The sequence below is a fragment of the Astyanax mexicanus genome, chromosome 23 (genome assembly GCF_023375975.1).
Source record: "Astyanax mexicanus isolate ESR-SI-001 chromosome 23, AstMex3_surface, whole genome shotgun sequence".
NCBI lineage: Eukaryota > Metazoa > Chordata > Actinopteri > Characiformes > Acestrorhamphidae > Astyanax > Astyanax mexicanus.
This window is the reverse complement of record NC_064430.1, coordinates 31,144,443-31,169,772: the sequence shown is the minus strand read 5'-3', so window position 1 is coordinate 31,169,772 and position 25,330 is coordinate 31,144,443. Positions and strand designations below refer to the sequence as shown.

Sequence of the window (25,330 nt, the reverse complement as noted above, 5' to 3'; positions counted from 1 at the left end):
AATGTTAATTAAAAAATACAGTCATGTACAACATAATAGAACAATTAGAGCCTTAACAAACTGAACTCTATTCTACTATAACAGTTGAACATTAACTGTTTAACTGTTATAGATTTTTTCGGTCCCTGAGAATGACAAGTTTTTTTTCTTTAACAAAGATATATTATCATATTAGTATATAGCCTGTATATATATATATATATATATATATATATATATATATATATATATATATATATATATATAATTATTTATTTTATGGTTTTATTTAAGAGGTTTTAAGAAGCTACTTTTAGGTATAAAAGTACCTAAAATATAGGGCTGAACGATTAATTGCATTTTCGATTATCTCGCGATATTTTTAAAACGAGATTCTCTAACCGCACAGGCTGCGATTTGACTGGTCACGTGACTTGGGAGCGAGCCGAGCCGAGGACGAGCGGAGCAAACCCGAGCAGGAGGCAGGGAGGTGGAGAAGTGAAGTCAACACAGCGCACTTTCACACCAGCACTGTTTGGTCTGGTTAAATCGAACTCTGGTCCGTTTGTAACTTTAGTGCGGTTCGATTGAGCAGGTGTGAGCAGCTAGAGGAGGTGGATAACGTTAATTACCACAGCTGTGAACAAACACTGTCTCCATGCTCGCGCCGTCTGCGCTGTATTCAGCGCTCACAGCCGCGTGACTCTGTTTATTATGTATAAATCTGCGCTGCACGTAGAAACACAAAATCTTCTCGCTGTATTTACTTTTTTCGTATATTTATATTTAACGTACTCCCGTGTCAGACAGCTCTGACCAATCAGAGGACACAGGCTGCTCGTGTGGTTTACTGATGCGCATTTTGGTGCGTTTACATTTATGCCTATGTGAAACCAGACCGAACAGAGCGAGAAAACGCTCCAAGTAAACGAACTCATTAACTGATTCAGACCAGAGAAACGAACTACAGGTGTGAAAACGCCCTAAAAAAAACATCACAAAGCCTCGTATCGTATTTGCAAGGCTAAAATGCCAACGACCAGTGCTGCATCTTCAAATACAGAAAATAACGAGTTGGTTAAAGCAGATTCTCTTTATGTTTTTTGCACTTTATTTTTTTATGATGTTACTAGCTGGAGAGCAGTAAGTTTAATTTTTTATATCTATTTTTTCTATAAAAAAAATGGTGAAAAGGAAAAGCTATTTATATATTTATTTTTCTATAAAAAAAACAAATGGTGAAAAGGAAAAGCATAGATTTGTTTGCTTTATTGTTATCTGTGCTTTAAATAAATCTGACATTGTTTATTATTAAACAAATTGATTTATTGCTTCTGTTTGTTGAAAAATACTTGAGAAGACATTAAAAAATCGCATTTTAAATCGCAATCGCAATTTATAGATAAAAAATTGCAATTAGATTATTTTCCAAAATCGTTCAGCCCTACTAAAATATGTACAGTAGTGATGGGTGGTTAATCCCATCAGGTATCTTTTCTGTGGGGTTAAATACATTTTATGACACATTTTGTAATTAATAAACTGGTAGTTTGGACTTTTGGAAGAAACAACAAACAGTTAGAACAGGAGCCAGAAAATAATATAAAACTTAGCTAATTACAAGACCATAATCCCCCCTCTACCAAACTTTACACTTCACACAATGCAGACATTCTTTCACTAATGTTTATAGAAGCAGTCTGCATGTCTGGGTTCTTGGTTTTATACACCAGTGACTATGGAATTAACTGGAATGTACGTTTAGAGATTTGGATGGTTAAGGTGCCAAACCTTTAACTGATTTATAGGCTAGTATTAAAAATCTTATAATCAATTCTTAAAGAAACAGGCAGCCAGTGGGAGAATACTGTGTCCTGCTAAAGCTTTATGTATTTATGCCTCTCAGCAAATGTTCAACCAAGGTCCATAATAGCCCCCCCCCCCACCCCCGCCCCCCTACACATTTCCCCTCTCCGTGTGCTGATGGAGGCTCCTGCCACTGTTAGCTTTAGCGAGCAGGCTGTAATTAATGGGCTGGTTCCAGTGGAAAGCTTCCATCTTGTATTATGTCCAGTAACTCTGCTCTGTTATTGTGTTATTGTTTTATTCCTGGACAGAGTGTGACTCACACACACACACAGACACACTTTCACACAAACACACTCACTCTCTTGCGTGCACACACACACACACACACATGCACACACGCAAATGCATTTATTACAGAGTGTTCAGGAGGATGAAACCTCAGTAATTGAGGAGCTGGTGGAAGTGCTGCTGCAGGATTTCTGCTCTTTGTTTGTATGAAGGCTGTTCTGAGGAGCTGGTTATGGGCTGATTTGAATGGTAGTGTTTGGCGCGGTTTTGTGGACGTTTCAGTGCTACAGAAGAGGGAAGGAAACCATTATAAACCTCACTGTTCACTATTATCTATTCAGTCTGAGCTTTGTCTTTACAAACAGTATATATGAAGCAGCCCACAACTTCTTAGACTTGGTGAAGACAAAATATTGATAGATTGCATCGTTTTCGATACATTACCATTAAAGACATGAGCAAGCTAAGCTGTGCTGCACTTTGTTGTACACTTTTATACTGGTTGTAAAATTTATTTCACCCTTTTCAGTAACACAGAAGCTGTGAAGTATTGTAGAGAATTGTCAGAATTGTTTTGCTATATATTGAGTATTACAAAACTACAATATCATGATATCATCATTATCGTGGACATCATATCATAATGACATCATATTTTGAGATGCCCTGAGATTCTTACCTAGTAACCGTATACACTTGTAAAATCTAGTCAAATCTGTAGTGTATATCTGTAAATCTGTAAAAACTTAGCTAAATTTCCTTCAATCAATAAAGTATCCATCCATCCATAAATACATACATACATACATACATACATAAATACATCCATACATACATACATACATACATACATACATACATCCATACATACATACATCCATACATAAATACATCCATACATAAATATATACATCCATACATACACACATACATACATAGTGTATATCGTCACTATCCAATGAAAAACACTTATTTCCAAAACTACAAATTTTACAGGAGAGAGAAAAATGAAAGTCAATGTATAAAGAGTTTATTTCAGGTCATTTTGAAGAGTTTCTATTGGTCCGTTCATCAAATTTTTTTAGCACAGTGTAAGGGACAGTTTGTCTGTTCAAATTATGCAGTAAACTAAAAATTGACAAAAATGGAGATGAGTGTTTTTCATAGGACAGCAACGATGTAATAAATAGCCCAGTTTTCTTCCCAGTTTTCAAATTATCCTCTTTTTAAACGGCTGCTAATGAAGCATCATTGGATAGCAGTGCACTCAAAAGCAGAGGATCTCCAGCTCTGATACTTCAGCTAAAAGCAACCTGTGATGGTGAGCAGCCCAGCAGGAGTGATGAGGGGAAAAAAGCATGTCAATATAAAATTTCTGATTTTTAAATAAATTTCAGTAACAAAAAATTGTAGTTTAAATATGAAATGTTTAATTATTCAAGGAACACTTAAACATCCATTATTAAAATACTAGTGTTTATATTATGAAGATTTAACACAACGGTTACATTCTTCTTTTAATATAATTTAATGTAGTTAATGGCGACGCACGTGTTTCACATCTCTATACAGGTTTGTAATGAGTGTGTGAGTGTGTGTGTGAGTGTGTGTGTGTGAGTGTGTGTGTGTGTGTGTGTGAGTGTGTGTGAGTGTGTGTGTGTGAGTGTGTGTGTGTGTGAGTGTGTGTGTGTGTGTGTGTGTGTGTGTGTGTGTGAGAGTGTGTGTGTGAGAGTGTGTGTGTGAGTGTGTGTGTGTGTGTGAGTGTGTGTGAGTGTGAGTGTGTGTGTGAGTGTGTGTGTGTGTGTGTGTGTGTGAGTGTGTGTGAGTGTGTGTGTGTGTGTGTGAGTGTGAGTGTGTGTGAGTGTGAGTGTGTGTGAGTGTGTGTGTGTGTGTGTGTGTGTGAGTGTGTGTGTGTGTGAGTGTGTGTGTGTGTGTGAGTGTGTGTGTGTGAGTGTGTGTGTGTGTGAGTGTGTGTGTGTGTGAGTGTGTGTGTGTGTGAGTGTGTGTGTGTGTGTGTGTGTGTGTGTGAGTGTGTGTGTGTGTGTGAGTGTGTGTGAGTGTGAGTGTGTGTGTGTGTGTGTGAGTGTGTGTGAGTGTGTGTGAGTGTGTGTGTGTGTGTGTGTGTGAGTGTGTGTGAGTGTGTGTGAGTGTGTGTGAGTGTGTGTGTGTGTGAGTGTGTGTGAGTGTGTGTGTGTGTGTGTGTGTGTGTGTGTGTGTGTGTGTGAGTGTGTGTGTGTGTGTGAGTGTGTGTGTGAGTGTGTGTGTGAGTGTGTGTGTGTGAGTGTGTGTGTGAGTGTGTGTGTGAGTGTGTGTGTTTTAAGGTCTTTTTTATATTGATTGAATAAGTAAATCTAGTTTTCTTGTTTGACATTTAGCAGACTAGTCTGGATCGAAGACTGTGTTCTATTTGAACTTTGTGGATGTAATATGAAGAAATTATTCACTTTATTTACTTGAATGTGTTTAAAGGGGACATGAAACATTTCAGTTTGTACAAGTTTTCTAAGGGATTAAATATAATGGAATTTATTTGGGGTGGACATTTTTTATATGAAATGTTACACACTAAATTATAATATATTTATGTTTGTTAAGTTTGCGCTAGTGCGCCGCCATGTTGCCCGTGCAGCACTGGTGGCGTCACGAGGTTGGTTGGCTAAAGAGCCCAGGTGCAGAGCTAGCGGTTACGGTTAGGGAAAAGAGCTTTGTGGAGATTATGGATGAAAACGAAGCTGAACTAGGCTAACATGGAGCATTTACTCAGAGATCTTTCCTGTATAAACCTGAGCAGAACTTCAGAGGCTTTTCTGAGAGAGAGACGTTTTGGAAGTGTCTCTGTTCTCTCTACCTGCAGCCCGTAAACAGCAGGTTGACAACCATCCCGTTAACTAGCTAGTTTATATACATTTATCTATTTAACATGTAAAGTCCAGAGTCCATTAAGGAAACGTACATGATTTAAGTGGATATTGAAACACCAAGGCGCTGTTTTGTTGATAAACCTTTCAGTTTGGAAGTTAGAAGGCTTATTGGGTAGTTAGCTTCATCTAGTTAGCGTTAGCTAGTTAGCTAGCATTGGCTAGCTATGGTAAGATAGCTAGATAAGTAGCTAACGCTAGCTATGTTATCTTTTAACTGTCAGTTTATCTAGACTTTCGGTAACGGTACCTCTCGCTGCTCTGCTGGGTGAGCCCGGTGTTTGGCTCGTACAGCTGCTGCTTTCATAGTAACGTTACCCTCAGTCGGACGGTCTGTACATCCCAGTTGTTCAGAGGAAAAATAAAAACGGAGGAAAAAAGCCTCGGACAGCAGCTTATTTGTCCGGCACTAATGCTCCCGACTCAAACCCCTCTCCTTCATATAGTCCTGGTCTAGAAAGTGCTCGCTCCTAACCCCTAGCATTGCAGCTAACCGGAGGATTCTCACGCTTCAGCGCCGCTAGCCACCGCCGAAGAACTGCTGTCCGCTTAAGGGGCGAGATATGAAAGTGAAAATGATTTTTTTCTCATTATTCACCCTATAAAAGTATACTATACCCAGTATTACTACACCCAGGGGCAATACAAAAGTGCCTCCCCGCTTTGCATTGATTTTTGGTTTGTATTTTATTGTCTATTGAGTAACTAAGTTACTGTAGGCTCATAGTTTATGTTAGCGAGGCGTTCGGGAACCAACCTCGTGACGTCACTTTCAGCGCTGGGACAAGATGGCGCTGCGCTTACTTAAGAAAACAATGACATTTTGATTGCTTATTATTTTAATTCAGTTTCACTGACAACTGTTAAACTTATAAGATTTGTTAGAGTGAAAATACATCTTCTGAATTGTACTAAATGCTTGAAGTGTTTCATGTCCCCTTTAAGATGTTAAATTTTAGTTCATATCTATCTCTACAGCCCCGCAGTGTGTGATTGAGTAAGACAGTATTAGCAGGTTGTGGAGCAGCGGTCGGTCCACTCTGCCGGTGTTACGGGACCAGAATCAATAGCAGTCGCGGTGCTACTGAGAGCATGGATCAGTGCTCTGCTTTTGATTAGCGGTCAGCGCCGACCCCGTGCGGTTCAGAATCCAGGGCTGTGTCGGAGTGTGTGAGGGGAATGTTAATCAGGTAGATGACAGGTGCTGGTGCTGGTCCCAGTGCTGGTGGTCAGTTTGAGAGTGTGTTTGCTGTCAGAGACTGCCCGGGCTCCTCGCTCTCGCTCTCAGTTTCTCTCTCTTACCTTCATTTACCCATAAATATCACAGTTTCTGAGGCATAATTAAAGGTGGAGGAAATATTTGAAAGATGTTTAAAACCTTTCAGAGCATGCTTTGAGGAATCCACAGTTGGAATCAGCAGATTTCCAAACACATTCCAAAGTGTTATTTATTATTTTTGGTTTGCGTTTTATGATGTAAAACATGAATCAGAGAAGCACCTGCGCTGTGTTTACTCTCGCCTGGGTTAACATGTGTTTCATATCTGAATCATATCTGGAGCTTAGGGTTGCGTATTAGTATCACTGTACAGGGGTTATGATTCAGTATACACTGGGTCATACATGAGATTATTATTATTATTATTGTTCCAAGACTTCTCTGTTCACACAGACAATTCTAGCCAGACTCTGCTGATCAGTATCATTACTCCCCACTGCACTGTCCACTGTGGGTGGTAATATTAGCTTTCTATGGTGTTTTTCCTGGTACACATGCAACACTGTGGATGGAGAAAAGCTTAAATACTCGAAAATGAAACGTCCCAGTGTTCATCTTCACTCGCAAGATATCACCTCACAACTTATATAGGTTTGGGCATTCTCAAGCCATTCCCTGAAGTAGCTTTTCATGAGCAATTTGCATTCTGCTGTCTCCTGACTTTTGGCCTGAAAATGTAACATAGATAATTGAATGAAGATAATAATAATAATAAGAAGAAGAAGAATTAAAATGAAAAAATAAAGTTATTATGTAATTAATGCATTTAAATGTATTTACTAAAATAAAGAAAAAATCATAATATTTTTTTAAACTACATTGAAATTATTTTTTATAAAGTCAGCTTTAAGTATAAAAACAAACTTTAAAATGAACAGGCCCGAGAACAAAAATAAAAGGAAATATGTAAAGCAAAAGAAAATGTAATTTAAATATATAACAAGGCATTTAGCCAGCACAACTTGTAGAAGAGGGTGTTCAGTAAATGTACACAAGTATTAGGACATCTACAGTCTAGGAGCTTAATTTTAACTGTCTGTTGCAGTGGGGTTGAATACTTGTCCCAATACTTTTGTTCATATAGTGTTTAGTCTTTGTTGGGCTGCTATACTATACTTTTCTTTCTTATCTTTATTCCATTTTTTCTGATGCTCATATCCTGAGCATTTTCCATGTTGCACTGTTGTAAATGTGTAGAGTATGGAGATTTATAAGCCATTATAAGAGTTTAAGATGAAATGATAAATTGGCTTCATGTTGGTATTGGCTGACTTTGGTATTGGCCACAATTCTTCTAATTTTTCTAATCTACAAAAAGCCAAAACCAACTGCTAGATGGAACCCTGGAACTGGAACACAGCTGCAGTACATCACTCGTTAGCAGCCAGTCAGGGCTACAACCTAGCTCAGCACAGCCAGTCTGGAATTAGTTTTTTTCACTGTCTTACTGTCATATTTTAAATGTGTAAGACTCACACACCTTTTGGAGGAAAAAGAATATACACTCTTATACCTCACTAACCAGATACCACTCTCCAGAGTGCATCTTTTAGCCCATACAGTGAGTAGAAGAGCTAACAAACACCACTAACCACACACATCTGCAAACACTGCAGAACACATTTCAAGCAGAAAGATGAGCTGCTGGGATCCCACCTTACCCCCATTCTTGTGGTATTGGTCTCTTAGTAAACACAATTATAAAATCAAAATAATAAAAAAAGAAATACTTTTTGAAGTTAAAAAAGTAAACTTCTTGGATATTAAGCTATACATATAACATTTACATACGCACATATACACTATACAAACATTAAGAATACCCTATTGCTTTGTGATGCTGTTAGCAGTGCTGTATGGCCCAGACAGGCAGCTTTTTATTTTCTCATCATGTCAATGACTTTATTACTGCAGATCTCCTGTCAGACCTCAATTTTTTCTCTTCGCTGCTGAAACTGAGACTTAGACCAATGTTAAGCTGAGATAAAGGTGTTGCCATGTAAGTCAGCCAGACATCTTCCTCTCCCTCATGTCCCACACCTCAACCCATACATCACACAGTGCCCCTCCCAATATACTCCTTCCATTTTTTTTAAGCATTTTTCAAATTTGAGCTGAGGGTGGAGTCAGCAAACAAACGGGCATTCGGTTACCAATATATACTGTATATAAATATAACTATATAAATATAAATTTCCTTTTTTTTTCTTCTTCTTCTTTTTTTTTTTTTTCTTAAAGGCCTTGGCAGATTTTTTTCTTTTTACTGTGTACTCTGTATTTTGTACCATTTCTGGTTATTGAATGGACCTGAACAGCTTAAATGGCAAAAATAAAGGGACAAAATTGGAGTGTTGTAAAATTTCAGGCTAGTAGTGTATTTCTTCTGAAATCTGTTTATTTGGGTGGGTAAAGCACTTGTTTTCATGTACAGTCAGCTTAGATTTCCAGTGTTTGTTTAGAGCTGGGTGAAATTAGGGAAGGTGAACAAGTTTGCCTAAAAAAGGTTAATGTGGGGTCTGCCCTCGTTTGGTATCGCCCAATGAGCAATCAGACCCAGAAACACTGATTGGACTGATCTAATAAGAGATCTTATTGGTGTAGGGTGATGTGTCTGACCCGGCTATTGAGTTGAGGACGGTGGTGTTGTTACCCTCACCAGTGAAGTTGTGATTGAGATGTGTGATGGAGTGTGAACAGCTGTACAGGAGTGTGATGATGGTGATATTATGGTGATATTATAGTGGTGATGTAATGAACAGGGCTTGAGTGTGAAGTGCAGATGCTGAAGAGAAAGAGGCGCTCATGTAACACAGTGGCTGCTGTGGGATGGTGAGACGGTGGGGTTGGGGTGGTTGGATGAACTGTGCCTGATTATTATGCCAGAGGCCTCTCTTCTCTTTTCTGTGCTGTTAAACTCTCTTCATGCCTGTTAGCTATAAAATGCTGCTCTGACCTCCTGATCCTGCTGAGGCTGTTCCAGGAAGAACAGCAGTAGAAGCCTGGCTGTTCTCTCTGCTCTGCTCTTCCAGGCGGATTAGGAGCTTTTCAGCACTGAAGGATAATGTTTAATTAATAGTGCTGGATGATGTATTGTCTGTAGTGGGTTTTTAGTTCTGGTGTCCCTCAGTAGACTCTCTTGTTCAAATTAATTGTTGCTTTGTTTATTTATATACAGTACCAGTCAAAGGTTTGGACACACCTTCTCATTCAGTGTTTTTCTTTATTTCTGTATTTTATTTATTTTCTACATTGTAAATTAATAATAAAGGCAGGAAACATAGAATGAAAACAAACAAAGAAAACTATTAAGAGACACATATGGAATTACGTAGTAAACAGGTGATTTAATTGGGATGAGCTGGAGCTTTACAGCGTTAAGGAACAGCAGCAACTATTGTGCAGCACCTCCAGAAACTCCTTCAAGACGCTGAGAAAACTATTCCAGGTGACTCTCCCTCATGAAGACACTGAGATTCAAATACCAAGAGTGTGCAGATCTGTCCTCACAGAGCTTTAATGTATTTGTTATTAAAATTACAATGTAAAAAATCATGAGAACATAAAAATCATTAATTGAGAAGAGATGTCCAAATTTTAGACTAATACTGTGTATGTATAATTGTTATTATTTTAACAAATCTTCCACAGGAAAATTAAATATGCAATGTCTGCGTATTTATGTCTTAAGAGCACAACTTTTAATTTCCTTTTTATTGTCACTGCTGTCAACATTAATGTGTAAGTGCACACAATTATTTTAAATGCTTTAGCGAAAATAAGTTTATTTTAGCATATTTTACCCTAACATCCTCATGTAATTCACTCTAATCATCTGGTGATGATTATTTTTATTTTTTTTATTACTACTACTACTGTTGGTATCATCCGCTGCCATTTCATTTAAACTGCTACAGTATGTAATTTAAACAGCTAAGTTTTGTTTATAAAATTAATAGTTAATTATTTCATACAGTTTTAAGTGAGATTAGCTTTGAATGCCAGTCAGAAAACACTGCAGAAATATATTGACATTTGTTAAGCTGTTCAAACACTCTTTGTCACTAGTGGGTATTGTGTACAGAGAGACAGAGCTTTGAGGATGGGAACTGGTTCTGTGTTCAGTAGCAGATATTCAGTCCACTGAGACACGCCTGGATCAGCCACAGTCCCGGTCCACTGTAGAACAACAAGTTTAATTTCATTTTATTTTATAAAAACATATTTTATGTAGTGAGTTACTATAGATTTAACCAGTTTACAGGCCTAACCCAGGCTCTCCTGCTTTAACACCCATACTGAAGAAACAACGACCTGACACTGACTGGACATCAACTCTATTAACCCTAATATATAGAAATATAGAAATTAGGGGTGTGACGTGATCTCGTGCCATGAGATCTCGCGAGATTAAAATGTGACAAAATTTCTCGTCAAGCTTAAACCTCTCTCGCAGGAAAAAACAGTTAAGTGTGGACTTTTTAAGAAGGATCTGACAACACAGTAGTGATAGCTGCAAGTGCGGTGGCTGAGCAGTGAGAGCAGCTCTCAGCAGAAGAGGAAAATTCAGGTATTTGTATAGAAGATGCTTCTGCTACTTTTAAGTTGTATGTCTGGATGCATTTTGGCTCCAGTGGAAACAATAAACGGTAACAGAGTGACCAACAAGATACAAACCATATATAAATACTGTAAGTAAATCCTACACGTGACTGTTTCATAGGCAGCTGTACTAATCCCTTAGCTCTGTACTGTATTTAAAAACATGTTCTGTCTCTGTTTCACTTCAAGCTTAGTCTTAATATGACTGGTTATGGTTCTGCATAGTTAAATTACAAGAGATTTAGGAGAGAAATTCACAAACCATAGTCTTAATATGACTGCTTGTGGTTTGCACTTATTGTTTGCACTGTATAAGACCTAGAAAAGTTTTATTTTTTTACCTTTTCTATTTCTTATAGAATCAATGTGAGAGAGAAACCAGTCTGTTAAGTTTGCGTTATATGATTTTGTCAAATAAAACTCAGTTTTCAAGCCATTTTATATTTTAATTTCATATTAATGTCTCGTCACACCCCTAATAGAAATATATAAAAAAAAGTTATAATGGTTTTAATGCAGACACACAGATAATGTAAGACATTGACAGCAACATTTGCTGTTTCTGTGGCATTTAACAGGTCCTTTTATCCAGTTCAGTGGTGTAACAGAGGATAATCGAACCCCAGTCTGCCACATGGGGACAGGGGTATTACCCACTGCTCTATAGCAGCAGCATTAGCGTTATTGACCAAACCCTTAAATGAACCAAATGAACCGTGCTGTTCATTTAAACTGTTAAAAGGAGAAATGAGAGCGGAAAGATCCGCCGCTTCCCATTCCTATTGATTCCCTCTCAGTGACGAAGGAAGCAGAGGTTTGTTAATAACAGGATGTCTAGAGAATTATAGTGATGTTTCATTTGTGCGTGAGTGCGTGTGCACGTGTGATTTGAAGTGTTAAAATGAGGCCTAATATTTTCTCCATGTCTCTATCTGTATAACAGGAGATTACATCCTCGATGCCAAACCCAAGGAGATCTCCGAGGCCCAGCGGCTGAACTACGAACAGGTAAGAAGCGGGCCATTTTACCGGAAACGCCTCTAAACACATTGTTCTTTTACTCACTGTCCACTTTATTAGAAACCCCTACCTTATACCTACACTTACCTGCCACTAGCTGTGACAAAAATAGTTTTTTTTTTTTTTTTTTTTTCATTTCAATGAAATATTGTCTGCGAGAAAATTACCATAAAGTATTTTATTGTAATTTTAGGACAAATGTATTTAATTAATATAATAATAATAATACATAAAACATTAATTATACCCTTTTAAAGAGCAGTGAGCTTTTAATTATAAAAAAACTTAATCATTAGTAGAATTATCTTGAACTTCCACTCATTGGGCTTTTCATTATAAGCACCTACCACCTTGTGCTTCCACGTACTGTGGCCACTTTATTAGAAACAACTACTTTACCCTGTATTTCCACTTCGACCTCCACTCGCTGTGGCCACATTATTAGAAACACCTACTTTACTTTCTTCTTTTACTAACTGGTGGCAGAGTGAGTGGTTGCACAGGCAGGGTAGCAAGTGTTTCTAATAAAGTGGCCACAGTGAGTGGAAGCACAAGGTAATGTAGGTGTTTCTAATAAAGTGGCCACAGTTGGTGTAAGCACAAGGTAACAGGTGTTTCTAATAAAGTGGCCACAGTGAGTGGTAGCTCAAGGTATTGTAGGTGTTTCTAATAACGTGGCCACAGTTAGTGTAAGCACAAGGTAACAGGTGTTTCTAATAAAGTGGCCACAGTTAGTGTAAGCACAAGGTAACAGGTGTTTCTAATAAAGTGGCCACAGTTAGTGTAAGCACAAGGTAACAGGTGTTTCTAATAAAGTGGCCAGTTAGTGTAAGCATGTGTGGCTGTACTCTGCAGGATCTGAGGATTTGATGCTTTACAGTGGTGTGTGAAAGAGAGGCATGGGACACAGTATTGCCAAACAAACACAACTACACACACACACACACACACACACACACCGGTCCTGCTCACTCAGCAAGAACGTTTACACCTTCTCACCTTCGCTTCTAAAATAGCCCATTCTGGAGTCCTGCAGTGGGAGAACTGCTCAGCGTCCAAAGCTTATGAAGTGCACAGTTTAGCATTTAGCCTGTTTACGCTAGTCTGTGAAAGAGTGTGTAAACAATACACCCTTAAACCCCACTGTTCACTGTTTAAATCATATTTGTTCCTAAGTGGTTAATAATGGATATGTAAGCAGAATAATTGTGAGATTGGCAAAATTGAGATGTATTTAAATTAGTGGTGTCAGTCTCTTATAAAAATAATTTTATTAACCGCAACAATATTCTGTGATAAATCACTAGGGGTGTCACTATTTCGATATTTCATCGAAATCGATCGTAATTATGTCATGGTCTCGAACCTCGAAGTCAAAAAGAGGATCGACGATCCCTCCCGCAAGTGGCACAGCTCACTGTAGCTCAAAGAGCAGCCCTTTCTCCAGAGAATGTGCACATTCTCATCTTCTTAAAGAAAAACTTTAAAATATAAAAATAACAGTTGTTTTGTCTAGCCTCAAATATGTTAATAGTTTTGGTACCTTAAGGAGCATCTTTCTCTCAGATAAAGTTAATAATATATCTTTATTAAAGAAAAAAACTTCCCATTCTCAGGGACGAGTCTTATTTTTCATGTTTAACTGTTATAGTAGGATAGAGTTCAGTTTGTTAAGGCTTTAATTGTTCTATCATTTTTTTATTATTTATTTTGTTATGTGCACACTGTTGCTACCAAAGAAAGCTACTAGATGGCATTACATATATATCACTTATATCAAGCCCACCTTTTGAAATAAGACATTGTAAATTTGATGAATCAAACCAATAACTGATCATAGACTAATCTAAACTGGCATAGGCCTCTCTGCTGTAAAAAAAAAAAAAAAAATAGAGAATCGAATCGAATTGTGACCCTAAAATCGGAAATAAAATCGAATCGAGGATTTAGAGAATCGTGACACCCATCTAAATCACAATCTAAAACAATTTAATTCTGGAACTTCCCTGTATCTATCTATCTATCTATATATCTATCTATATATATATATATATATATATATATATATATATATATATATATATATATATATATATATATATATATACAGGTGCTGGTCAACGAATTAGAATAATTTGAAATAGTGCAATCATGAAATTCTTTGAATGCATTTTTTGTGCAGAAAGCAAATCAGGTGTTCACCGCACCTGTCCTACTCGTTAGACTAATCACAGAACTCGTTACCTGGAAAAAAATTTGCTCAGCTGAGCTTTCCAAAAGGCCCATTTAGGCCATTTAACTGTGACACTGTTGTTTTATTGAATTAGAATAATGGAGAAACCGTTTCATTGAATTAGAATAAATGCTCGAATTTTTGTTTTCTGTGAAGAGTGTTCACTGTGCAGTATAAAGTCAGGGTTGAGTAGAATTTCTAAGTTGTAAAATCAATCATGGGTAAGCAGCGCGACCTCTCAACCGGAATAGTGGCTCAAATTCAAGCCCTTCGCCAACAAGGCTAGACCCAAACTAAAATTGCTGAGCAGCTCGGCATCAGCCAGTCTTCCGTCTGCAAAGCTCTCAAGAGAAACTGCAGCAAGCGCACCAACTGTTCCGGCGTCCGAAAAACTTCTGCTCGCGACAACAAGCAGCTGAGAAAGATCGCAGTCAGCAACCGGTTCAAGTCCACTTCCGAGCTCACAGACTTGTGGAACAAGCAGACCGGCGCTGACGTCTCCAGATCAACCACTTACCGTCGTCTGCGCGAACTCGGCTTCAAATCTCGCGTTCCAGCAGTAAAACCGATGCTGAACAATCAACAAATGGAGAAACGGCTGAAGTGGGCCAAAGAACACGGCGAGTGGACTGCTGAAGACTGGCAGAAAGTGGTCTTCAGTGACGAATCACGCTTCTGCATCTCCTTCGGTGACCAAGGTCCTCGTGTCTGGCGTCGTGGTGGCGAAACCTACAACCACGAGTGCGTGAAAAGATCCATCAAGTTTCCCCCAGAGCGTTATGGTCTGGGGATGCATGTCCGCTCGAGGTGTAGGGAAACTCTGCTTCCTCAAGAAGACTGTCAATGCTGCCGTATATCAAGATGTTCTGGAAACGTTCCTGATTCCGACTGTTGAGGAACAGTTCGGCGAAGAAGACTTCATATTTCAACAGGATCTTTGCACCGGCTCATGCGGCAAAGTCGACCAAAGATTGGTTCACTAAAAAACAGCTTGAAGTTTTGGCATGGCCGGCCAACTCGCCTGACCTCAATGTCATTGAAAACCTTTGGGCCATCGACAAGCGGAAAATTCACGACAGAAAGCCTACTAAGCTGGACCAACTGAAGCAGAACATCGCCACTGCCTGGGAAGCTGTGAGTGCGGAAACTTGCGACAAGCTGGTCAAATCGATGCCGCGGAGACTTCAGGCAGTCATACAAGCCAAGGGGGCAGCCACAAAATACTGAGAAAGTGATGATTGTAATTATAATAAAAATTATTCTAATTCAATGAAACGGTTTCTCCATTATTCTAATTCAATAAAACAACAGTGTCACAGTTAAATGGCCTAAATGGGCCTTTTGGAAAGCTCAGCTGAGCAAATTTTTTTCCAGGTAACGAGTTCTGTGATTAGTCTAACGAGTAGGACAGGTGCGGTGAACACCTGATTTGCTTTCTGCACAAAAAATGCATTCAAAGAATTTCATGATTGCACTATTTCAAATTATTCTAATTCGTTGACCAGCACCTGTGTATATATATATATACATATATATATATATATATATATGTATATATATATATATAATCACATCACCAGACTCTGTTAACTTCATCACATGATCATTTGGACACAAAAAAATAATGTGTTAACGTTTCCAGATTGTAATGTACTGTAATGAAACATGATAACAAGTACTGACTGTTGTTGAATAGAGCTTTTACTCACAGCGTTGCCCACGCAAATAAATGGCTATTTTTTACACCATTAACAAGTTATGTTTCTCCCACCCCAAGTCCATTTTTACTGTTGAAACCACTAGTAATACATTGCAATTATTTAGTATCTATTAATAATTCACTAAGTACTTATTTCTTTAAAGCACTAATAATTCAGTACTTAATGATACTGTGACATACTTTATAGTTTGGGATGTATAGTTAAGTGTGCAAGAACTGACTTGTGGTTTAAAGTGAGTAGATTAGTTTAGATCAGATTAGATCAGATCATGTTCTTCTGAACATGAAAGCGCTTGATCTCATTTGATCTGATAGAGTTAAAGCAGATGCTGATTGATGTTGAGTGGAATGCTCAGTGAGTTGTGGTTTATGTGATTGTGGGAGTGGAGTGTATGGAGGATGTGGGGGAGGGTCTGATGATACTGGGCGTAATGGGCTTTGTCCCCTATAGAGAGCAGCATTATGTAACACAGCATTCGGCTCGTGTGGCCTGGAGGACGCATGCAAGCTCAGAGAGAGAGAGAGAGAGAGAGAGAGAGAGAGCGTAAGTATCTCTTCTATGTTACTGTTTAATGATGCAGAGCGGAGAGAGAGAGGAAAGAGGGATGGAGGGAAAGAGGAAGTGTGTATTCCTCCTGCTGTCTGACATGGTTCCTTATCTGCTTTCTCCTCCTCTTTTCTCCTCCTGTTTAAAGAGACTGGCAGTGTGCCAGAACATCTGTTAATATTGTATGGGTTCGTGTGGATAGAGGGAGGGAGAGAAAGAGAAAGGGAATGAGACATATGGCATAAAATGACAGAGCGAGAGAGAGAGAGAGAGAGAGAGAGAGAGAGAGAGAGAGCGTAAGTATCTCTTCTATGTTACTGTTTAATGATGCAGAGCGGAGAGAGAGAGAGGAAAGAGGGATGGAGGGAAAGAGGAAGTGTGTATTCCTCCTGCTGTCTGACATGGTTCCTTATCTGCTTTCTCCTCCTCTTTTCTCCTCCTGTTTAAAGAGACTGGCAGTGTGCCAGAACATCTGTTAATATTGTATGGGTTCGTGTGGATAGAGGGAGGGAGAGAAAGAGAAAGGGAATGAGACATATGGCATAAAATGACAGAGCGAGAGAGAGAGAGAGAGAGAGAGAGAGTGTGTATATCAGAGATGCACTCAGAAGAGCAGCGCTGCTCTAGAAACCCATCTTTGTGATGTTGTTATACACTGTGTCCAAATGTTTGTGGACACAACTTCCTTTTTTAATTTTATTCAGTTAAAAATGTGAAACTCATATATTATATAGATGTATTACACACAGAGTGATCTATTTTATGAGTTTATTTCTCGCACTGTGGATGGCCACAGCTCACAGACAATAAAAACTTAAAATCAACGAAATTCGCACCTCCACCAAAGTCCAAACCATCACTGATCATCAGTAAATTTTGCATTTCATTTGTAAATCAAGGGAGCAGAGTCTGGAGGAAGAGTGGAGAAACACACAGTCCAAACTGCTTGAGGTCTAGTGTGAAGTTTCCACCAATCAGTGATGGATTGGAGAGTCATGTCATCTGCTGGTATGGACACTACTTCTAATGAATGCACATCACTTGGACGCACATTCTCATTCAGTGTTTCTGTGACACTGGTTCCGTAAAATTGACCAATGGAAATTCGTGAAATCACTAAGGATACACCCATCCCCTAAACATGTCTGGCATTTCTTCTTTTCCTGTTTCATATTATGCATCTTTGAACAAGTACAGGGATCATTTGGAGAAAAATGAAGTAGAAATGAAAGAAAAGTATGGCTCAATAAATAGCTTTCTAGATTAGCCTCTATGCTAACCAGACACATCCACACAAAATAAACTCGAGACGACATGAGTGTCTTGTTACCTGCCAGTGTGAATGCCGGGCTAAAAAAACGGTGAGGAGAATTGCAGCTTCAGATCCGGTTTGATTCATATAGTGAAGAAAATGAGAAAATTCAGATCTTTTTTTGAGAACTGTATTTACTAGAGATGGGACGATCGATCGGCAGTGTATCAGTATCGGACGATTTTCAGCCAAAATACAATATCGGCGATCGGCCAATTATTCCTCTGATTTTAGCCGATCTGATTCAGGAGTTTAGGGTTAAGCAGTTAATCAGAGCTTTGTGTGGATGGCCGGTGAAACTGCTCGCTTACAGGAAGCTGCAGTTCCTCATCCAACCACTAGTCGGAGCTGCAGCAGCAGCAGAAGCCCCGCTCAGTCAGAGCTACAGCCCAGCCTCGGGCTACAGAGCTCAGCCAGTCTGGAGCGTATTTTACAGTTTTCTTAAGTTCATCTGTGTAGGAATTAAAGGTTTTAACCCCACTAACCGGATAATACCGCTCTCTACAGTTCATCTCAAGTCAAGCAGCTAGGTTAGCTCACAAAAGCAGTTTAGAGCAGCCGTCACGGCGTCATTTCATTCTTTCCAACTATTTGTGAAATTAGTTAAAATCGCTGTTTAATTGCTGTAACGTTACTTACTTAAAATAGGGATTTTAAATCAGGTCATAATCAGGTCGTAATTACAGTTTATGAGGGCGGAGAGAGTCAGGCTGCATTTTTTTGCCCAATCTAAGCGCTAGCTGGAGCGTTAGATTAATGTTACTGTTGTTCTTATTAAAATATTGTATTATTATCTATATATTAACAGTAAATGAGATATTTTAAGCAAAAAACAGGCTGAGGCGGCCGATGTTACACATTCCTGCAGTATTGACATATGAATATAAAATTCTGGTGTCTAATAAATATTTATATTTATTTATTATAACTTATATCTCCTGAAAAGCGTTTATTTTGGTCAGTAACACTCTTCTGTTTATTGACTGATCAGTGTAAATTACCGGTGTTTGCTTAGGCGTGGATGTAATTAGGGGAATCTGTACCAGGTTTGCCTGGCACCTGTGTGGCATTAATGTGGCATTTTGCCCCATCCAAGTTCGGTATCGGCGATCGGAATCGGCCCCAAAAACACTGATCGGTCCGTCTCTAGTATTTCCTAAACTCTGCTTTCTTATTATTATATCTCAGTAATGCTGTACTATATGAGACACTGAATAAATGCTATATCTGCACAACTGATTCATGATAGTCTAGTACAGGGATACAGTGGCTGCTTCACTTGTAGATGGTCCAGCTTCAGTGTCTTCTGTTTGTTTTTATCAATTAATCCACAATTAAAACATGTTAGAGCTTAGATCAGAACCAAAAAATCCAACCCGACCCTACTCGAACCCGTGCACATTCTGTCCCATAAACTGACATTATGAGCCCGAGCCTGATTTAAACCTGATGCTATGTTTACTAAGCAGAGCTGTGAAATATTGCCAAATTATTGATATATTCAAAATACTTTTTAAATGCAAAATAGGAAGCAATATTAGAAAACCTCTGGTCTAGTCAAACTGACAAAACTGTAGTACTTTTCTGCTCAATAAACATTTCTTTTTAAACCAGACTTCATGTTTTTCAGGTTTAGGGCACATGAGATCTCATTACTTAGAGAGTTGAGATTATTCTATTTCTTTTTTTATTTATTCTATTTTTATATAAAAATATATAAGTATTATATTTAGGTGTGGGATAAATGATTGATATTGCATTATATCACATTGCTTTTGTTTTCAATATGCTATTGATATGTGGCGTCAAAAAGGGATATAGTAATTTAAACACTCTAAATTTAAATAAACGCGCACCTTTCAGGCTTATTAAAGTTACTGCTTTATTACTCCACATGAAGGCGCTAATCAAATGAACAGGGTAAACCTGTGGTGAAGAATATTGATTGTTAATTTTTGTGAAACTGACGCCAATAAATCCATAAATCCTGGTATTTCATTTTTCAGGAGTATTTTATCCTCTTCACTAACACAGATGCTGTGAAGTGTCATAGATAATTATATTGTGATCTATTGAGTATCACAATATCGATATCAATATCAATATCGATCACAATATCATTTTTATCATAGGCAATGTATCATGATACCCTGTCATTCCCACACCCAATTATAGTACAGTACAAGTGTCTTTTCGAGTGATTTTTTTTTAAGATATGCATAATTTAAAAAAAAAAGAAAATAATTAAATTAGGGTTAAGATTAAGAACAAGTACTAATATTTTTTATATAGGTAGGGTTGATTGTTCCTTGTACAGATACTGCATTAGTTTTCTGATTTTTTTTTTTCTGAACAAAACCTGTAGTTGTAAATGAAATATCCCTAAATAAATTGATATGAAATTGAACAAAAAAAAAAGAGTCAAATTGAGTCCATTTGAAAATCAAGCAGATTGTTTTGGAAATCAAGGGTAATACACAGCTCTAACATACATGCACATCGTTTATCTATTTTCTATATTCTATTAAATATTGCCAAAAAGAATAGGACTGTCTGGAGCTGATAAACTGTACAGAAGCTTGTTAGCACCTTGCCAGCCTATAGCCAGTCATGGTCTAACTAGAGGGGCATAAAGCCCCAATGTTGAGCTGTGGAACCGTTTTGTCTGAAATGATGGAGCTCCAGCTAATACTTTTGGGCTGGGATGAGAGGATGTGAGTGTGATCAGCTAATAACCTTATCCTAAACTCTGTACATCAGGGGTGTCCAAACTTTTTTGTTAGGGGCCAGAAGGAGAAATGTATTTGAAGTCACGGGCCACAGACTCTGTTATAAAACAAATAATGAAATATACCACTTTAAATAATACTTTTTCCTGATTACTTTCATTTACACACCTTTTTTTTTACTTGACTTACTACCTTTATTTATCTTTACATTTATCTTCAAATTGATGTTTCATTTCATGATGTCTCTTAATAATAAACCCCTTAATTCAGGCAACTTTTAAACTCTTTTGCCCTTTTTCTGCGCTACAACTGAACCCTCTAGCCACTTTTAGACTCTTTGGTCCGTTTTTTTTGTGCTACAACTGCGCACCCTCTCCGCTTTTAGACTCTGTGGCCCGTTTTTCTGCGTCACAACTGCGCACGCTCTCCGCTTTTAGACTCTTTGGCCTGTTTTCCTGCGCTACAACTTCACTCTTGCTGCTTGTAGACTCTTTGGCCCGTTTTTTTTGCGCTACAACTGAACACTCTCTCCACTTTTAGACTCTTTGGCCCGTTTCTGACACCTAGCGTTCAAACTTTGAATCTCACATTATAAAAACCTGTTTAACAGCGGGCCAACTTTCATTCTATTTCTTAATACCTCGCGGGCCGCTCCAAAGAGGGAAACGGGCCGCAAATGGCCCGCGGGCCGTAGTTTGGACACCCCTGCTGTAACTGAATGCAGTCAAATCCTCACACCAAAGCTCTTCTCAAATCTAATAGTTTTCCCTGGACAGTTATTTTAAAGGGGCGATAGCTGAGCTGTTCTCCCAGTACTTTTGGGAATATATTGTATAATAAATAAATATGGTGAGATTTGAGAGCAGATTGTATGACTGTTTATGGACTAATGCTGAAGTCAGCTCAGTATAACAGCACAGAACAACCAGCACTGACAAAGCACTGCCAGCCTCCACCTACTCACACACTGATCAAGCACACACACACACACACACACATACACACACACGCACACTTACAAGTATCAGAGACACTGCTGCTATTTTAATCCCACCATCCTCACTCTTTCAAGCCCACATTCCAAAATAGACTGGAACATTCTGGAGTGAGAGTGGAGACGCTTTACAAGAGACAACAAACTCTCTTACAGGACAATACAACAGCATTCACACACATACACACACAAACACACACACACACACTTACTTTACTACACAATATTTATAAGGACTACCATTTTTTTTATCATTGTTGCCAAACTACTCTACACTATAGCCAGACACTTTCAAGTTTAAACTTGAACTTAATCCTAATCACAACATTAATGAACCTGAATTTAACCCTAAACTTAAACCTATCCTTAGTCCTGTTCACAATCATAAAACCCTAAACTTTAAACCTAACATAAATCCTATTCACAATCATAATAACCCCAACCTTAAACTTAAACCTAACATAAATCCTATTCACAATCATAATAGACCTAATCTTAAACCTAAACCTAACTCCAATCCTATTCAGTATCATAATAACCCTAACCTTAACCATAAACCTTACATAAATCCTATTCACAATCATAATAACCCTAAATCTAAACCTAACTTAAATCCTATTCAGGATCATAATAACCCTAACCTTAAACATAAACCTTACATAAATCCTATTCACAATCATAATAACCCCAACCTTAAACTTAAACCTAACATAAATCCTATTCACAATCATAATAACCCCAACCTTAAACTTAAACCTAACATAAATCCTATTCACAATCATAATAGACCTAATCTTAAACCTAAACCTAACTTAAATCCTATTCAGTATCATAATAACCCTAACCTTAAATCTAAACCTAACTTTAATCTTATTCACAATCATAATAACCCTAACCTTAAACATAAACCTAACTCCAATCCTATTCAGTATCATAATAACCCTAACCTTAAACATAAACCTAACTTAAATCCTATTCACAATCATAATAATAATAATAAGTGTAACCTTAAACCTAAACCTGACAGTAACACTGTTAATTACAAAGCTAACCCTACATCTTTCGTTAACCACAAACCAAGATCTTATCCACAGCCATACTAACCCTAACACCCTAACCTTAAAAAAAAAGCCTAACCCTCACCTCATCCATGCTAACCCTAAACCACATCCACCAACCATGAGCTAAACTTTAAACCTGAACTAATCCTAATCCTACCCTCAGCAATACTAAAACTAATCTTAAACTTAAACCTGATCCTAATCATTTCTTTAACCATGCTAATGCTAAATCCAATCTATACTCTAATAACTATACCCTGATCATATCCACAGCCATCCTACCATAACCATAACCACAACTGTAAGAACTCTAAGCATTAGAAGGGCTGTTCTCAGATATTTGGAGATCTAGCATTGCTGTAACACATCATCAGTATCAGACAGGGGGCTGGTTTCAGTAGTTATTGTTATTGTTTATTTACGCAGGTCTGATTAGGACTGTCGTCTGTCCCGCTCTGCTGACTCATCTCAGTGTGGCCATCTGCTTTACTCTCTCCCGCGTAACACACTGCGTTTCTCACAGCGTTTCTCACTGATCCTGATTATTCTGGAACGTCTCGCTTCGTTTCTGTGTGGAGATCTGATTTCTGATGCTGGAGGAGAAGGAGAGCCATTTTTTATTAGTCCTGATTTTAAGCTAATTAGATCTGTGCCTCAATCACAGCTTTTGTTTCTCTGTGGCCGCAGTGGGTCAAGATTTGTGTGTGTGTGTGTGTGTGTGTGTGTGTGTGTGTGTGTGTGTGTGTGTGTGTGTGTGTGTGTGTGTGTGTGTGTGTGTGTGTGTGTGTGTGTGTGTGTGTGTGTGTGTGTGTGTGTGTGTGTGTGTGTGTGTGTGTGTGTGTGTGTGTGTGTGTGTGTGTGTGTGTGTGTGTGTGTGTGTGTGTGTGTGTGTGTGTGGACAGACTGTGGGAAAGAGAGAGAGGGAAACGCGTGACTGGGAGACGAAGGACCTGCTAGTTCATTGAGAGACCAGTCTAAACCCAAGCGTTTGTGTGCTCAGCCATGTTCACTAAACTCAAATAATCGCTGTCGTCTGTGTACACCAGGGGTGTCCAAACTTTTTTTTGTTGGGGGCCAGAAAGAGAAATGTATTTGAAGTCACAGGACACAGACTCTATAATAAAACAAATAATGAAATAAACCACTTTAAATAATACTTTTTCCTGATTACTTTCATTTACACACCCTTTTACTTGACTTCTATCTTTATCTATCTTTGACAGTGTTGTGTAAACTAAGATTTTTCAAATTGATGTTTCATTTCATGATGTCTCTTAATATTAAACTCCTTAATTACGGCAACTTTTAGACTCTGGCCCGTTTTTTTGCACTACAAATGCGCACTCTCTCCGCTTTTAGACTCTTTGGTCCGTTTCTGACACCTAGCGTTCAAACTTTGAATCTCACATTATAAAAACCTGCTTAACAGCGGGTCAACTTTCATTCTATTTGTAAAATACCTCGCGGGCCGCTCCAAAAAAGGAAACGGGCCACAAATGGCCCGCGGGCCGTAGTTTGGACACCCCTGGTGTACACACTTGTGCTTAAACGATACTCTTGGTGATATAACAAAAAATAAATAAATACACTACTGCAACAAAACAAAACGTACATTTTATTATTGTATTCAATATGATATGGAACACCTCTAACTCAGATATTTTTAAAAAATACAAGAATTTTAGTAGATTTGTAACAGTCAATGATCCAGAATGTCATGATACTAATAATAATGAAATCCAAATATCTCCATATATCCAGGATTAAAGTAAAATAAATGATACTGGACAGATATAATCTGTCTAGTAGATATTTAAGAGGAAATGAGAACAGTGTGAATTTTTCTTTTGCTTAAAACAGCAAAAAACTAGTACACTGATGTGATAATTAGAGGTGAGTGTTATGGCACCATATTTCAGGGTATAATATCGTTCACGATATTCAAAAATGTTGGCGATATTACGCATACGATACGATGTGGCACACTCCTACTGCAGAAAGTTGAAGATCTCTATTCACTGTACTGCTCAGTAACTTTACTTAGTAAAATTTGATTAAATGTGGTCAAAATGTCAAATATGCTCATATATCTCATTTAATGTGCACTAGTTTATTTCTGTTATTACAGGGCAACGTATTATAGCTATTAATGTTAAAATGTATTAGGATGTAGATGAATTTGCTTAGTCGCAAATCTCCTAAAAACAAATAACCTCTGGCTCTGCAAGCTTTTATAATAGTTTTTTTAATGTTTAGGTGAATATAATATATATAATAATATAATAAACTGGTCTAGAGTAGTAAAAGGTCTACAGTATTTAAAACATTTGTAAAATGTATCTGACCTTTCGGTTATTATGTAAGAACTAAAATCTAGAATTGTTTTTGAGAATCACTCTGATACTATGATAAAAACAGTCTACAACAATCTTTGTTGCTATAAAAACTTTTTCATAAAAATATCAGATTCAATATCTGATGATATTGAAATAGCAATTGTGTGTATTTATTTATTTATAGGCAACGTATTCAGTGGAGCAGAGAGGGCACTCCCGCGGGGCTATTGGGACAAAGACAGGACAGACACACACACACACACACACACAGACACTGAGGAGGGAGTGGGTGGGTGCTGGGCTCTGGGCCAGGCTTTAGCAGGCCTGAATGGGGCCAGTGGGAGGACGGGTTTTGGGTGAGCTGTCGACCTTGACGCACCCCCGGCCCCCAGTGCCCACGCTGGGCCAGTGCAGGGCCAATACTGGGCCTGGCTGCCTGGCACCCTCTGGAACAGGTCGTGCTGTACTGATTCACCCTGCAGCGAGTTCCGGCAGGACAGTGACTC

The 25,330-nt window shown here is 38.3% G+C and overlaps 1 protein-coding gene across 1 annotated transcript in view; it reads left to right on the top strand.

Moving 5' to 3' along the window:
* The window catches only part of mindy2 (MINDY lysine 48 deubiquitinase 2), a 62,831-nt gene that overhangs the window by 20,315 nt on the left and 17,186 nt on the right, over positions 1-25,330 (top strand). Inside the window, exon 3 of the mRNA XM_022664128.2 lies at positions 11,816-11,880. Within this exon, the coding sequence (XP_022519849.2) occupies positions 11,816-11,880 (65 nt within the window). The remainder of the gene's footprint in view (positions 1-11,815; positions 11,881-25,330) is intronic.